General features: G+C 39.3%; 1 protein-coding gene across 1 annotated transcript in view; it reads right to left on the reverse strand.

Annotated features, from left to right (window-relative positions):
- Window positions 1–796: 796 nt before the first annotated feature.
- Window positions 797–17,512, reverse strand: part of GUCA1C (guanylate cyclase activator 1C) — a gene marked incomplete at both ends in the record, with an annotated part of 33,056 nt that continues 16,340 nt past the window's right edge. The window contains 3 exons of the mRNA XM_080613124.1: window positions 797–927; window positions 3,895–3,982; window positions 6,493–6,642. Coding sequence (XP_080469250.1) covers window positions 797–927; window positions 3,895–3,982; window positions 6,493–6,642 — 369 coding nt within the window. The remainder of the gene's footprint in view (window positions 928–3,894; window positions 3,983–6,492; window positions 6,643–17,512) is intronic.

Genomic DNA, 17,512 nt, shown 5'->3' on the forward strand with positions numbered 1-17,512 from the left:
TTGTTTTGAAAAGGAGAGCATACAAATCAAAGGACACACATCTCTGGGAAACCAGAGTGCTTACGAAATGATTTGGTTTTAGCAATTCTTTGAACTTCTAATTTTACTCTACAAAAATAAACAGAATTTCATTCCAGCACTTTCATGAAAGGTTAATTCGAAAGAACAGTGGCTGAACCCTGCCAAAACTATCAAAAACATCATGTTAGTTTAATTTAAAGATGTAATAAAATCAGAAGTGGTAGACAGCTTGATAAGGAGGATGCACATCTTGAGAACATTAAGCTGACTGAGGTGTTACCCAGCAAACTTACTCCAATTTTGAGTACTGATTATTGCAATTTTTAGGTTAATGCAAACCAGGCTTCATTCCTAATTGATTTGGATACAGCACAGTCCTACCTAGAAGATTATGTCCACACTTTAGATGGTAGGTTTAAAAGCCTGTCCTGAAAAGGAGAAATCTATTAACTCCATGTCTTCTAGAAAGATTGCATTTTGTGATATTTTCATAATTTTATTGGTTAGACTGAACAGTGTTCATAGAGACCAAATAAGTTATCTGTACTGCGTCAAATAGCTTTTCTATTATACATGTGGCTGTCACAGTCATTAGTGAGGGAAAGAATAAAGAAAATAAAAGGAGAGATACGAAGTCAAGAGTTAGAGTTATTACTCCTGGAGCAGGCTGCTCAGTTTTGCCTGGGCAGGCTTTGATGACATCAAGCTCTTGAATGTGTCACGTATTATCTTCCTTGGAATGATGACAGAGATGCCACTTCTGCCACTGGATCCTTCAGATGCTGTGTCTCCTGCCGTTCTGTATGACTTTGAGTACATTGGAAAGGTCAAAATTCTTCGTAATCAAATCCATTAGGTCCTCGTCGCTTTCCACACCAGTGATAAACTCTTCTAAAGTCAGTTCCCCTAAAAGGAATTCACATACTCCTTAGGAACCAAGAAACCCAGCATTCCCTCTCAATTCAACACAAGGCCATTCATGCCAGATGGAATCCCTCAGGAAGGTTCCCCATTCTCTGCTGATAGGCAAATGCAGGAAGAGTATTTGCTCATGTTTTCCCACTTTACATCAGATCCCAAAACTCAAACTCACTTTTTTTATGTTAGAACAGGTCAAACACAGCTTTCAGGGAAGTCTAAGACAGCTGTGAGTACTCATAAATGTGAAAAAAGGCGCTAACAAAGCCTTGTCTCAAGGCTGAATTTAGGTGTATGGAACAATTCTCACTGAGCTAACTGGAGTTTATCTTATAGCTAGTTTTAACAAAAATTAAGGGCTTATTTTGCTGGGCATTACCAGGATTATTTAGAACCATGATAAATATAGGCAACAAAATATTTGTTAAGTGTTTTGATTACATAAATTCTTGCGAGCAACTGAAATGGTCATTTAAAGCGTGATTTTTTAGGCCCATGGCAAAATCAGGCACTACCTTGGAAGTTACAAGACAACTAAAAGATTTCCTTTATTGAGGAGCAGGAATATTGTTCAACATTCTTCCTCTTTTCCCACTCTTTTCCTTGTCAGTAAAGGCAAAGGCCCTTCCTAGGCATATATCTGCTTGTGTAGTACACAGGAAGGTACGTAATTATCTGGTTGGAAGTTATGATAACTGTGATTATTCCAGTGATAACTGTTTGTGAGGGGACACTTGGTTTAATAGGAAAAGCTTAATTCTTTACTCAGAGAATGGTTTAAAGTTTCTTGTTAAAATCACAACAGTGAATGATTTGTCACTGAAATAAGAAATGACAAGAGGCCAGGCAAAGAGGAAAAGAGTTGGATGAGTTAGGGCCCCGGGGTGCAGGGGAGCAGCAATTCAAGTTGCATGCACTTCTGGTTAGGTGACTTCTCAGTTAGATGACTTTTGTCTATTTTGGGCTTTAAGTACTCCCCAGAGTACTTTTGTGTTTTGGTTTTTGCCCATGGCAACCGTGGAAACCTCATCTGAGATGAAAAAGGAAAATGATCAGCACTTGAAAAATGTGAAAACCACTTTCTACACGGGCAGTAAAGGTTGCTTCCTTTTTAGTCATATAGGTCATCACTGCACTGGTGAACAGGCTTCTGTACACACTACTAAAGTGGGAATACATCATTTGACAGAAATCCTGGCTGTTAGGCTTCAGTGAGAGGAGTAAGACCCTCTCCAGGGGCTGGCATGTAGTGTCCTGAGGATGTTTGTGCTTCCTCTGTCAGCACCAGTTCCCCTATAACATCATCCCAGGAGCCATCTCTGTATGCTTGTCTGAGTCCTCCTGCTTTTGCCACTCATCCCTCTGATCTCTTCTATCCCCGGCACTCCCCTTATTTCCCATCTCCTTCCCTCTGTATTGCTTTTGACTGAGGTCTTTGGCTGGCTGGAGTTCCTGGACTCATCAGATGCACACGCTGCATCATTTTGATGCTTATGCAGGTCAACTGGTCTTGAATGCCCTCCTCTTGATCCCAGGCTATATATTGCAAAGTACCAGTACCAGCATGCAAGCATACCAAACCCACTGCAGTTACCAGGGAGATGTGGTTACACTGGCATACCAAACTCATTGCAACCGTGACAGGTCTCAGATTGCCTTGAGCTAATGAAAATAAATCGCAAAGCCATTGGGAGATTTGTGTTAAGAATTCCTCCTGGGATTATTTCTTGTATTTTAATGTGCGGAAGGACATTGCAACTTATTTGTGTCTATTTGCCCTTTTCTTTACTAAGAAGCTACAAGGAACTTAAACTACAAGAAAGTAGCATAGTTTAAGCTAAAATTGGTGAAATTTGTCCCATTCCCCAGGTGATGCTAGCCCTGCTGCTTTGCAGCTATTTAAAAAATGGAAAGCAGTTTGCAATGGGAGTATTATGAAGATAAATTGAATAATTCATGTTCTGGCACTTCATTGCTAAAATGTAAGGCACATGAGTTGTTTTTTCAGCTGATGATCTAGCTCAGATACAGTTATTGGCAGTAAGCTATGGTCAAAGCAGGAGTCAAAATATGAATAACCACAGAATTTGGGTTAGACACTAGATTATGATTATATGTTACTTGGAGTCCTTTGGTTATTTGCCTTCACCCAAAAGATGGACCAAGCAGGTGGGGAAAAAAATCCTCCATGAGTTATTCACATGCACTACAACATCTCTGTTTATACTCTGATTATATATAGCAAACAGCTATTTTACAAAGTAACCTTAATGCACCAGATAAGACCAGAAAAATGAACAAAAACCAAAAGAAGCACCCCAGATTCCTGACTAGGTGATTTTGCTCTGCAGTGCTTTCCTAATATTCCTAATTTGTCAATGATTGCAGTAACTGATGTAAAACACAGTTGCCAGTGGAAGGAGGATTTTCATGGCTAGAAGTATGAGAGAAGACATTCCCATGTGCAAGTGTTCTACTAGAAACAGCTCTGAAGCAGTGACTTAAAGGTTTGGTTTCCAAATGCAAGTCCAACTGACTCAGTGCAGTTATCTTGAATAAAACCAGTAGCACGTGTTAACAGTCAGCCTTCAAGGAACATTAGTTGGTTCTCTCGTCCACTTCAGAGAGATTAAGAACAGAAATACACTAAAATAACCTCTTTGACCACACCTTTATTTTTCTGTGCAATCAGAGTACTGGCACTTTGGATGCACAGTGCAAGACCTCCACGTTTTAGCCCCTACTGCATTGTAACTCCTCTGTCAGATTAATAGAGACAGTTGATTTATTTACACTTCACTGTAAAGCTGAAGCAATATGGGTAAAGAACACGTTCAGCTTTCTGTTAATCTAATCCAGTCAAGCCTTCAGTAGCATGTTCAGCTCCCCTCTTGATCCCACACTTCCTTATGGGGGGAAAATCCCCGTCAGTGCCAACAAAACCGAAATTCTTACCGTCATTGTTCACGTCTATCTTCTGAAATACAATGTTTGTGAACTCCTCAGCAGACATGTCAGTGTGGCCATTAATAGCTTGGATAGCCTGAAGGCAGAAAGGGAGAAAGTTCTTTAAAACTCTTTTCCCCATCAAGTTGTGAAACCAATACCCTGGGAGCTGCAGGATTTGCGATGCGGCTCTTTAGTTCACCAACCCTCTCAAAAACCTCTAAATAAATAGCTGTTTCAAGTAATGAGGATTGGAAGTTTAATTAACATAACACAGCCTGAAGATTACAGGCTAATTTCCATATCTCTGAAGGTCTGCTGAACCCATGTGGCACCTCTGCTCTGCTCTGCACTTTAGATTCCACACCAGCATTTTCATCTGGCCCTGGAGAGTTCTGTGTCTTTGGCGAGGGCCCTACGGTCTGTGTAATTTGAGTATTGTTTTTCACAGCTGAAAGCACATACATAGAAAACTTAAGTCATTTTTCTATTAAGACATGTTTAACTTAGTAATCACACATAAAGGCAGATCAGCAGACCTGGAAGTTGAGAGGATTTACTTGTCCTTCATATAACTTAAGAAAATATATAGGTAGAAATACACATGCATGTATGTTCTGTAATGGGCATACTACAGAATTTTTTATCTACACCTGAATTATCCTGAGATTGTGTTGTGTAAGATAATTCCCCACATGTGCCAGTTGATTCTTTCAGTATTCCTGATATTATATTAGAACTCATTATATTTAAATAGTTAAATCTATTCAGCACCGATGTGGAATTCTTGACCATCACTGTCTTTATCTTACTTTGAGCAAATGAGTTCCAGACGGCAGCAAGAATTTTACAAAGATAGCTACATAAACTTGTTTGTATTAGCAGTTCATACTGTAGATACTTTGGTGTTTTCTATGTCTGACCCTGATGCAGTCTTCAGAAGAAACTTACAGCTCTGCCACAGTTAAATCTGTTGTAGTGTTAAGAGTAAGGCAGGTTCCTGAAGTAGAACCACAGAGTAGTTAGGGTTGGAAAGGACCTTAAGATTATTTGGTTCCAACCACCCTGCCATGGACAGGGACACCTCACACTAAACCATGGCACCCAAAGTATTGTATAAGTACCCAGAGTACTTGAATCAGACTACCACAGAATCACCTTAAAATAATAAGGTGAATACAATGACTGGGCTGTTAAAATGCTTAAGAGGGTGCATATTTGTCTGGAAGGAATTTTGATGGTTGATAATGATCTGCTGGTCCAAAGTTTGCATAGCTGTGTGGAGAGATGAAGATTTGATAGGACTTGTGTGATTTAATGTTTCAGATATCATATATCTTGTTGGACAAGCCTAGGTCTAATGACTTGGGTAGGTTTAAGCAAAGGTTCTTGTATCCCAAAAGAGAAGAAAACACATAGATGTGTAAACTGGTTTTAAAAACAGGTAGGTTGAAAAACAAAACTTTACATTAAAAGTATCTTAATTCTCTTTTCGGATAAAGACCAAGACAAAACAGTCACCTCATTGCCTCTGGGTGAAAAAATATGGAGAATATCTGCAAAAGAAAGATGTCATTAGTCTTAAACGAGGAGAAATCTGGGAGGTGCAGCCTCTCCTACCTTTAGAAAGCTGCCCTTTAGAAGGTGATGCATCCCCTTTATTTTTTAACCCTGTGGCTTCATGTGGCTCCGGCTCCTTTTAAACTGGGCAGCAGCTCTTGAAAGTCTTTAACAGTGATGAGCCAGGCACCCCCACAGAATCCAGGTGTTTGTTCCTTGTTATATAGGTATGTTCTTTGTTTATTATGACATTAAATCCCTATTTAGATTTTATCCTCCCTGCAGCAAAACCTTGGTCTGTAATGAATCCTGAACATTCAGGGAGCAGTATTAAGTCATTCGTATTTGCAAGGAACCCTATAATACCTTTTGGATGAAAGCAGCTACCGAAGTGCAAAATAGTGTTTCACTAAAGCAAGTTGAAAACTACAGAAGTCATTTTAAAGAAAGAAATGCACTGCTTTGGTTTTATGGGTTTGAAATGGACCCATTTCCTGCAAAATTTTCTACAATATTTGTATCCAAGTGTCACTGCGTGATTTAATGGGAAAATTAAATTTCCCCAACTGAATTTTAAAACAGGGGATTATGGCATTTGTAGTAAGCAAATCTAAAAGCCTTTCAAACAATTAAAATATTAACATATTTGGATGACATCTATATTGTTTCTTGCAGCAAGTTCTGTTTGAGAAGCCGGTCTTCCACAACAGACTGGCACAAACACTTTTCACCAGCTGGTTTATTCATTGTGCTGTTTCAGTTCTACCCTGCGTTATAACACCGCTTATCACAATAATGTCTACCGTTTCTAGTTTTTCACTTTCAGTAAAGAATTATATCTGTAGAACTATGGTATGACTTAGAGATGTTTACTTCAATAAGCAAAAAACTAATGGCAGGAACATCGCTAGTCAGAACAATTCCGGTTTTACAACTGTAAAACATTAGATAAAGTACAGACAATCCATTTATAACACATGATGAACCGCTGTTTCAGAGGCTATACACTATGTCAAATGCTCTTGCTATTGGTCATAACTTGCTTACCGTGAATATGCTTACTAGTTCTTTTTTGTCAATACATCCATTTCCATCAGCATCATATAGCTTAAAATACCATTTCAATTTTTGGTCAATTTTCCCTCGTATAACCAAATTTATTGCAGCTATGAACTCCAAGAAGTCTATAAATCCATCCTAAGAGAGAAAGAGAGAAAAACCTATTTAACAACGTTTGTTTTCTGTTCATTCTGGCAATTTCACAGAAACAGGTCATCAAATTCACTATAGTACCCACTGAATTATAAAGCACCTTAACACAAAAAAACGTCTGTGGTGTTTAAAAAGGATATGCTCAACTGGAAGCACTGTAGGAAGGGGTATTAGAACAGGTTTGTTCTCTAAAAGCTGGGGCAGTGGGGGTGAGGGGCAGATCTGTTCTGAACAATTGTAATTGACATCTTTTTGAGGAGAAGAGAAAGACTTGCACATGCGCAAAAGGGGAGGCTGGGATATGTGGTTTGGTGCTAATGAGATGTCTGCAGCAGAGTTGCTTGTATTCATATGGGTACTGCAGAACTATGGATGACTTCCAGTGCAACAAAGCTGTTCCAGGTGTTATCCATCTGAGAGATCATGTAGTAAGCGTTGTACATGATAACCAATAACCTGGCATGAACCCCAGGTACTGTGGTTTATCCATATAAACATCAGGTCTCTCTGACTAATGCATTTTGCATGGGATATAAAGCCTGCAAGTCATAAACTAGTTTCTAAATAGTGAGGCTAGGGGTATATTCGTAGGGAAAGAGTATTTCAGATCTATGTAATTCCATATTTTCTGCCTTCTCTGAAGCTACTGATGGAAGCCTGTCAAGGACAGGCCTCCATGGTCAGGTTCTTCTGTTTCTGTACCAACGTGGTGACGATGGAAGAAACAGTTGCTGAAGTTGGAGAGTGTTTGCTCCAACTGTTTCTCATGTGCATATAAAAAGAATTAACAGCTGGTAAATTTAATCTTGTGATCTTTACGTTGGTCACAATGCAGTTGCTTGGAAAACCTTGGAAAGACTGTAATCAGTTTCACATGGTCTGTGAGTGAGAAGAGAAGGTTGGATGAGAATCTAGTAGGTTCAGCATGTTACTTATTTTTATTGTCATATATCAACAAGTATCTTGCCAGTTGAAGTTTTGCAATCAGCAGGCATTAATCTGTCCTCTAGACTATACTATGCTAAAGGGAAGGAAGTTCTGTAAAGGTGCAGTGCAACTCACAGCCACACTTCTAGTGCTTGTTTTGGTTTCTGTGTAAGGCTGATTGGCAGAGTGGCACCCAAGAAATAAACCCAATGTTTCAAACACACTGGATTCAAGGTACACGCAGAAATGGTGTGTATGTTACTGTTGGGGACGGATTCTCTGTGCAGGTTCTGCTGTAGTTGCTGGATTTACTCTGACTGCAATAACAGCAAACACAGCAAAGCCTAAGACACCATTCAACCACTGTTTGGGATTAAATGAAACGTAGCAGTAACTACATGCAGTTTTCTAACAAGGTTAGGTGCAGTATTAAAAGCAGATGCTTTACCAAAAAAATGACAGATCATGTACCACAAACTTAATGGGTTTTTTTGGCACACCAGCTGGAATTTCAATTTTACAAGTATTATTTCAAGAAGCATCTCATCAAGTATTTCACTGGAGGGCAAGGTTCATTTTGCTGATTACATTTCCATCATCTGATTTGATAGATCTATTAAGAATGTGGTTAGATGCGTTTCACATTGCTGCTTTTTTATTGCATTTCATACTACTTATTGAATCTACAGATTAATTTTAGGCTTGCTGGATGCCCATGACCAGATTGATTTTCTTCTTTCTCCCTTACATTTCACTTTGGATCTTGGAAAATGGCATTTTGTTTGCTTTCTTTTTACGTCTCGGTTTCACTGTTGTTGCTGTGACAAAATATCAGAAGTTTGGACAAGGTAATAATCAGCTTAAAGTATTTGGGTACGTAATACTGATCTGGTGAAAGGGACTGAAAGCTAAGGTCAAAAACCTTCCACCTCTGAAATTGTAGTTGCGAGGAAAGCCCCAGCCACACTCTATAGACACGCAAGGACCACCAGCGCCGTGTTAACTTCAGCAGCACCAGGAATAGAAACATTGAGAAGGAAGACAAGTTCATCTACCTGATGTGGAACCAGAAGCATTGCACAGAAGCATTGATGAGAAATGTTCTGGTTTTCTACAGCAAAAAACATACATTGTAGGAAGAAAAAATTACGTGATGTAGAAGGCTATGGCGATCTTTCTACATGTACACAGAGCTTTCTCAGATAAATACTGTGCTTTTTGCAGTAGCATCCAACAGCCTCAGAATAGTAAATTAAATGATGAAAAAAATCATAACAGTAACATATGAAGATAATCCTGTGGTTCTGAGAGTACAGCAAATAATGCAGTAAGTGTGTGATATTATTAAAGGAGCACTGCCATTCTGATTTACCCATCTGCTGCTGTATAACCATTCACAATACAAGTATGTAGGTAGGTCCTTATGTGTCTCCAGCATGCACATTAAAGTAGCCACTGAGCATTAGGAAGTCAGTAATTCACAAGCAAAAGGCTACCATAAAAATAATAAATTATATCAAAATAAAATGAAAAAAAAACCCCAAAACCAAACCCCAAGCCAAAACCACAGCAACATAATAAGCTGAGCATAATTATCAGTGGCGGGACATAAAAGTAATTTACTTCTGGAGCTTTACTGTGTCATTCCAAAGGGCAAATTTCACATACATCTATTAAGTGGAGTTAATACAGGTGAAGCTTATTTGCCAGTTTAGGACTTGACAGATTTAGGTGATGAATGAATTTCTTGTCTATGAAGGTTGATATTCCATGTCTGTATGCTGCTGGCCCTGCCTTCCTTGGCTGCAGCACATCTGAAGGGATGGTGAAGCCCTGCTCCCTTCCCTGCCTGAATAGGCAGAACCTGCTGGGGTAAGCTCACAGAGTATGCCTTTGGGTATAGTGTAAAACAGGGGGACAGAAATGTCCTGATGTGCTTCTGAGGAGTGGGTAGGAGATACACCAAAACCAAAAAGGGTTGAAACTTCTTTTACAGGCCCCAAAGTCTTCTGGACTTTTTGCTTAACATAGCAGACTTCATAAAAATACACACTTTTCTTTTTAGTCTCTTAATGGACTGACCAGATGAACTTGAACCTTAAGGACACGTTATGGTTGTGCATGTGTTTATGCCCTTCGATGCTGTGCTTTTGTAACTTGTTCTGCTTTCACTGATGAGTGACTGTTTTAAGCTGCTTGGAACAGTCTTATTCACAAAACAAAGACCAAAACTGGAAGGAGAATTTGCTGATGGTATAAAATTTGTCCTCAGTAGTTGTCCCTGAGGACATCACCAGTCCTGACCATCCCTGCCCAGGGCTCGAGCCCCATTTCAGTTGTTCATTAGTTACTGGATCACCTAGGAGAAAGCAATTGAATCTTCTCTTTTTATAAGATGCTTTTGCTTCAGAATGTCAGCCTATGTGCAGTTGCTGGAGGCCGCTCGCTTTTGTTTGCTGAAGATGGGGATGTGTGTCCTGCGAGGGTGAAGGTGGGCAGTCAAGGATCGTAGCGTTACACAACAGCAATTAATACTTCAGCGCCAGAGCCGTAGGAGGGCATTATCCTTCCAGTTCCCAGAATAGTGTTGCTAATCTTCACAGGTCCTTAAAAACTCTCACAGCTTCAAACTATTTGAAGACAGATTGAAACTAATTGACTTGTCAGCTATGAATACACCGCTGATATGAACAGGCACGGCAGTTCAGAATGAGCTGAACTTGGTGTTTTGGCTGCCTAGCTCTTCCCTGAGAGTGATTGCCTAGCAGGGTTGATGCAGTGCTGACGGGACAGCTAGCCATTTCCCACCACACAGCACAGCCATGCCTTTGGAAAGGGACAATTTCCCTGCAAAACCTTAGGATAAATGAATTCATCATCTCACTTGGAGCACTGAGGACGTTACCAAGGGTCTATACGCCATAAGCAGTGCCTTCCTTCCAAAATTTGCACCTGTAAAAAAGGCTCTAAACTCAGCCTGATTCCAGGAGAATAGCTCAACAGGCTTTATAAAGATTAACAAGTGTGCAAATATAGATGGTCTAGGTATTTCAAACCTAGGGGTTAGGACATTAAGCCACTTTCCCACCCCCTGTCTTTCAGAATACTGCTTTAATCTCGTAAGGCAGAGAGAGGACGCACAGGTCAAACAGCAGATTACAACAGCTCAGAATAACAGTGAAACTTGCAGCTAATCCTATATGCTTCTCTCTTTCTTTCTAGACTCCATTTCAAATACAGCTCTGCTTTCTCTGCCTTCAGAAGCCTAAAGGAGAATTCATTTCGCTCCATTTCATCTCCCCCCATTTCCTTGCTTTCCTTTTGCTTCTGAAGACTTTCAGCTGTTCCTCAAAGGTTGTATAAGCATTATTGAAGAAATACAGAACTATTTGTGACTGTTACTTTGACACATCCCTAAGATCTGATGCTGGAATTTGGGGCTTGCAGAGAGCTCCTTACAGGCTGTGGCTAGAATTGCCGGTTTCCTAAGCAAAGTTGGCATATGTCATGGGGTGGGGGGGAGACTCTTGGCAAGCAAAGTCTGTTAGGTAAGGATGAAGAATGAGGTAGGGAATTAGGAGCTGCAGATCGTTAAGTGGTTTTGTGGTACCTGCATACCCACTGTTATATAAAGAGATGAGGCTATACTGACCACAGTGTTAGACAAGGTTCTGCTTTGCTCGGATGAAGAGGACCTGTGAGATATGGAACCTTTGTGTCAGAGGAGTTGGAAATGCAGAGCCAACTGTGTCCTGGCTCTCAGGCTTGTAGGCTACCCTGGTAAAACATGGTGAAATCCAAAATGTTAAGGTGAGAAACAATTCTGTTTCTTTAATATTAGCAACTACCCCCCAGTTCCTTGCCATCACTCATGATTTTCTTTCAAGATTACTGGAAAAGAAGGGAGATAAGGAAATCACCAAGGTATTGGGCTGGGTCCTGTGTTCAGCCTGCAGCATGGCACAGCAGTGCCCAGGAAGGCTGTATTGAAGGAAAGCATATACTCAAGGACCTAGCCCTCCATTATCATCTCCTAGATGGTGGAGATCGGCTTTCTGCACCCTAATTTTGAGCCTCTACTTGTGCTTTTAGGAGCATCTTTCCCAAACAAAGCAGTAGGCAAGAGAGAGAAGGCTGAAAAATGCAGCCATGACCACATAACACATTTTTCAGCAAATTTCTTGGTGCCAATTCCAGGATATTTTTCTTTGACAAACCAAAGAATCTATCAGGACAAGCCTCCAGGAAAATCACTTGGAAGACGTACATGTCTTCTTGGACGCTCCTAGGTAATGGTTTTAGGAATTAACGTCTCATGAAGTGTTGCAAGAAGGCTTCTAGAAGTTAAACACGTACTCCATCATTCCCCAAAGTACTTGGTATTATTAGATAAAGGACCTCAGGAAAGGAAACAGTTAATAGTCTCTACCTTCTTTTAGTAGGCATTTTACATCTGTAGAAACCAGGAGATTATAGATCATGTTTTGTCACAGGAAAGCAATTACCAATTTCTGGTCATTACAGGAGTTTGCAGCTAGGTTGGTTAAAACAGATTTTGTCCAATTTCTGCTGCATCTTTTCTGCAGTTATTATTTCCAAAATGTGGTCCACCAACATTTTTGTCATCAACAAACACGTGGATCATGGTTGCGTGTTTCCAGGTGTTTCAAAGCAACACGTAAAAGATAAAGGTGAAAAAGAAGAAAACGTAAACCTGGAGTAGCCTCTGACTGCTCTGTTCATCATTATCAAGGAAATAAATAGAAAAAGAAGGCAGTTGCACTTGTAGAAAAATACTTAAAATTGCTTTAAATAAAAGAAGCACATTCCTGAACTGTTTTTCATTAAAATTACTTTCCCCTTTATCTGCATCATAACTTAACAAGTAGAATTTCAAAGTAATTATGATTAATTACACAACGCTAATCTTCACTGCCTATTCACGCAATGTGACAAAAGTGCAGCGTTGGCTGGTAATGGTAGTAATACGCTCCAAGCGCTTTGTAAGCTTAGCGAAAGCTGTGGAGTACGCGCTCATTTGCTTACAGGTAAAATGAAATTTTCAAAGAAAACCTACACATGTTGTTAGAAAAGTGCAATTGCTTCAGTTTAATGTGTAATTGTGGGCACTGAGTAACTGCACAGGAAATAACTCTAAATCTGTTCTTTTGTTTTAGAAACAGGGAGCGTAGAGACTCGGGTAGCACCATTCAGTGGGAGACTCTGTTGATGATTGCTTTTAGATAAAATTGAACTTCATTCTTTAATATTCCTCCCGTTCTATTCCTCACATTAGGTTTTGCTGCCCTTTTTTCTGCGGGACACTCAGTAAAAATGTATACAAATTTAATTCATGTTAAAGAAAAAAGCAATGAAAAATGTTAAGCCAAAGAATCAACTGACCAAACCTTTAGGTTTTTATTGTCAGTAGATTAGTTACTAATTTTTATTGTCAGTAGATTTTACCACATATTTCTCTGTACTCAATGTAGTGATTCATTTTCCCTAGGTCTCTTGTGCAGTACGGTTGGCATTAGAGCTTCATACAGGGCCTATGGGCTGGGCTGTCTTAACATGTGGATCTTAGTTGCTGGGTCCAGGTGTGAAAGGGGACTCCTGATGGCCAGCTACTACAGCATTGGTGGATGTAGTACATCTGCCCTTGCACCACACACAAACTGTGTCCTTTGGTGTGCTCTACAGTGTGGTGGACCTGCTGCCCAAGTGCAGCAGATCTCTACTGCAAACACAGTGAGCCTTGACACGCTGCACACAGATGGCAAGGAAAGAGCTGTTCAACAAGGTGGGAACACTCCATGGTGTGCACTATGAGTACCGCCGCCCCGTCACATAGCTTAATCCAATCCAGCTAAGCATCAAGGCTGTGATGAAAGGAAAATTCAACCGGAATATCACTTTATAGCACTTACAAAATTTTGCTTTTAAAGAGAAAATTCCTCGGACATTCAGATTACCCTGTTTGAAACAAAAAAAAAAACCCAAAACGAGCCATTGAATTCTGCAACGCTGTAACAGAAATCTGAGACAGACCTCACTTTAATATCCCATGTAAAGAAGCAGCCTTCCACACTTGGTGGTGCTGTGCCACTACTGGGGAATTCTGGTCTAAGACTTTTAGATACTTGTACCATCAAATCCTGGAGTGAAGAATTCAACTGTACTGACATTAAGCAAGTGATGATTTTTATGATAATGTTAACATAGGCTTTTAGCTGGTAATGACACATTATTATAGCCTACGTTAGTACTATCGCAGAAGTAAGTCCTGTGCCAAACCAGTAGAAAACAAGATTAAGATTGTGAAATTGCACCAATAATTGTGGGAGGACGTTACTAAGTAATAGATTTTCTTTTTCCTTAAATCACTATATGAAACTGGATGTAAAAAAATTCTAGAGGTAGTTAAGAAGTAGAACAAAGACATTCTTTAAGACAGCCTCCAAATAAATAGTGTTTCATGGAATTAGATGAAGTATCCTTGAATCATACTTTCTATTCCATGGCATTTTTTATAAGGCTACAGTACCTTTCAAAGGCAATTAAGCATTCCTAAAAAAATGATGTAACTACACTGCCTTAACACAACAAAGTATAATTTAACCTCCCCCTTATTTACAGCAAGCAGGATAGTTACTGTATATTTGAGTAATTTTATGCAACATTACTCCAGATTAAGGAGAAGCCAGTGGGTTGGCTGTGGGTTTTTTTGTTGCTTTTGTTGGATTTCGTCTGCAACAAACAGGAAAAGGATTTGTACATGCACATGTCAAATCCAAAAAGCCCAAATACTTTGGGAAGTAGGAGGTGTAGATTTTTGTTTCTTCTGACAGAAGAATTCTTTCTGGCTAAGAGATGCTTTGATTCTTATTTTCTTCTAGCCCTTCGTTTAGAATTAGGTATATTATTTTTGGACGCACAGGCTTTTCTTGCTGACTGTACGATGTGATAGGTATGACTGTCATGACAAGAAACTAAGTTTTCTAAGTAGTTGTTGTGAAGTCGATTAGAAGCAATTGTGAGACTGAAAAAGGATTCAAAACCAGAAAAAGCCAGAGTTCAACTTCTCTGGGCAAAGTGGTAGTGCTATCCACATGTGCTGGGACAACGCAAGAACCACGGAAAAGGAATAGTGTGAAATACAACATGTCTTGTCAACCATAATAGTAGCCCCATAGTGTAGCGTGCAATGCAGATGCTGCTGCAACCTTACTGCCTTGGTTAAGGTGGCTGATTAGAGTAAGCTAGGAAAAGCGTACTTATCCAGAGAGTCATTTGAGCCTGAAGACATACCTAAAATGATGCACACAGCTGAGCTTATGTTTGCACAACTATTTAAAGACTTAGGATACAAAAGGGAAAAGGTCAGGAAAATTTGGGAAAATACTTCTATAATTATCATTCTCTCTCACTTTGCTTTGAATAGCTAGTTAACTACTGCACCCAAGTCTATTGTGTCAACTTTGGTAATGCCTACAAACATGTAAGGATGCTGCAAACACTCTAGGCAGTTCCTTAGGCAGCCTGACAATTCATATCACAGCAGCTGTTCCTGGCCTTGAGGACACATGACAGCAAGACAATCTGAGAAAGGAAACCCGACTGAAGATCAAATTTTCCAGCAAAGGAGAGTTAGCAGGGATGCCTTGAGCCATTACAATTAATCCCACAAGAGATGGAAACACTTAATACTTAGGTTCCATGTAGCGTTTGAAGTGTGGCTTCAATGGCAGTCATTGTATTTCATCTTTTAAAAGCTCTTCATGCCCTCAATAAGAATGTGGAGGACAACTGCCACCTAGTGCTAGGTATCCATTGCATAGTTTGGCCATGTCAGTCTTTAACAAATTACTGTCTTCAGTAGAATCTCGTGCAACTAATTGCCTCATATCGATGAAATAATACTCGTCTGTCTCTCACAATTCTTAAGAAGGGGAAAAAAGTGGAGGGAGAAAAAACTGAAAGTCAAATAAAGAATGAATTACATTAATCACCAAAACATGTCTGAAAAACATTAGGACTTCCTGTGAACATTTACACTTGGAATATGAGGTGCAACCACTGCTTTCATAGAGAATTTCATGGCCAAATAATTCACGTTTCCTTCTACTACAATACCTGAGAAGATATACTTGGCTAATCCCATTCATGCCCCTGTAACAGGAGACGATAACATCTATTTGTAGCCAGAACACAGAACCAGATGACGAAAAGCCTGCCTGAAAATCTGAACTACACAGACACAGCAGGACAGTGGGGAAGGAACTAGGATGAGGAAAAAAGGACTGGTGGTCTGCCTCCCAACATTTGTCAGCATTGTGCCAAGTACAAGGAGTGAAGGGAAACTCTTACTCTTCAGGAAAAAAAAAAGGAAAGAAAGATAAAAAGGGTAGCTTGAGATTTAGTTTACGTTGCTATGTAGTCATTTTGACACAAACCAGCTATATTGAAATAACACATTTCTGCATTTTTTATTACCTGGTCTACATTAAGCAGCCTGGTGTAACTTTGTTCTTTAGGTTTTAAAATGGACTTCTTTTAAAATCTTTCTTATCGTTCTAATCTGCATGATGATGTCAGATGAACTCTAGTTTATCCCAGCAGTACTTTAAATTTTAAATGAAAAAGCACAAACTAGAAAGATGATTGAAGATTGACATCATCTGGTGGCTCCTCATCAAAAGATCTCTTAAGCTTTTTTGCTGTGCAGTGTCCATTTTTCTGCGTCTGTCAACTTTATCTGTGCATAAGAAATGTAGCAGAAAATGCTGCTCTCCGTTGAGAGCTGTCCAATGCTTTATAAAGTCTTAACAGAAAATCCTTTAACTTGCATAATTTTCCTTTGGTGCCACATACCTATTAATCTTCTTTATTCTTCACAGTATATGCTACCTGTTAAAATCCAGTTTTCTTACAAAGCAACAGACACTTATTCCTGTAGTCACTTTCAATTAATGCCAAAATAAGCAATACGAGAACTATAACAGCAGTATCCCATTTCCAGCACATCGCTTCACATGTTGAATGGCTAAGCAAACGTTTTCCTTCACAGGTCATAAGAATGCAATCAGTCAATCAGTTCTTAAAGCGTTCAATTTTTATTTCCTATGGTGGCAAAGCCAGTAGAAGTGGCTGACAATGATTTTTTAGGACACGTGTTGAATAGTAGCAGTGCTGACTATAGAATGCTTCATTTGTTCTGTTCAAAGAGCAACCGACACTTCCTATATATTATGGATACACCAGATATTATTTTTCTAGATATGCTCTCTCCTTTAACATTGCAGTAACCTCATTTTGAAGGATGTAATCTCTCTGAAATATGATGCATATTCTCACAGAAAACCAAATATACATCAGTATACTTGGCAACCACTGAAGTATTTTAGATAAACATAACAGTTTCCTCTCTAAAATTCATTGTTAGGCTGCATGAACTGGGACTGCATGACAGTTATGCGTGGACTGAGATGCAGAGGGAATAAAAAAGAAGACATTCAGCTTACTCGTATGCGGTTGCAGCTTTTTCAGTTTTGTATTACAAATAGCTTGAATCAAGGAGACAGAGAATTTGTCCATAAAATTACCTAATAAAGGGAATCTTTTTAAAAATGAACTCTGTTGCACTTGTATTTTACTAAAAATGCTATTTTGAAGGTTTTCATTGGAAAGCTGTGGCAAAAGACAAACCTGCCATTTATTATAACACCGATGCAACTGTATGAATAATACGTAGAAGTATTACTGTATCAGTCATGAATAAAACACTTGCTTAAATGCTGGTTCCTGTACTCCTTGTGGTAATCTCAAGTAAAGTTATCTTTATAAGTACAGTTCTGAATGTTCAGCATCTTTATTTTTCTCTGGAGCTAAGAATGATGAACAACAACTTTCAAACTTCAGTAGCATA

The sequence above is a fragment of the Psittacula echo genome (genome assembly GCF_963264785.1).
Source record: "Psittacula echo genome assembly, chromosome: 3".
In the NCBI taxonomy this organism is placed as follows: domain Eukaryota; kingdom Metazoa; phylum Chordata; class Aves; order Psittaciformes; family Psittacidae; genus Psittacula; species Psittacula echo.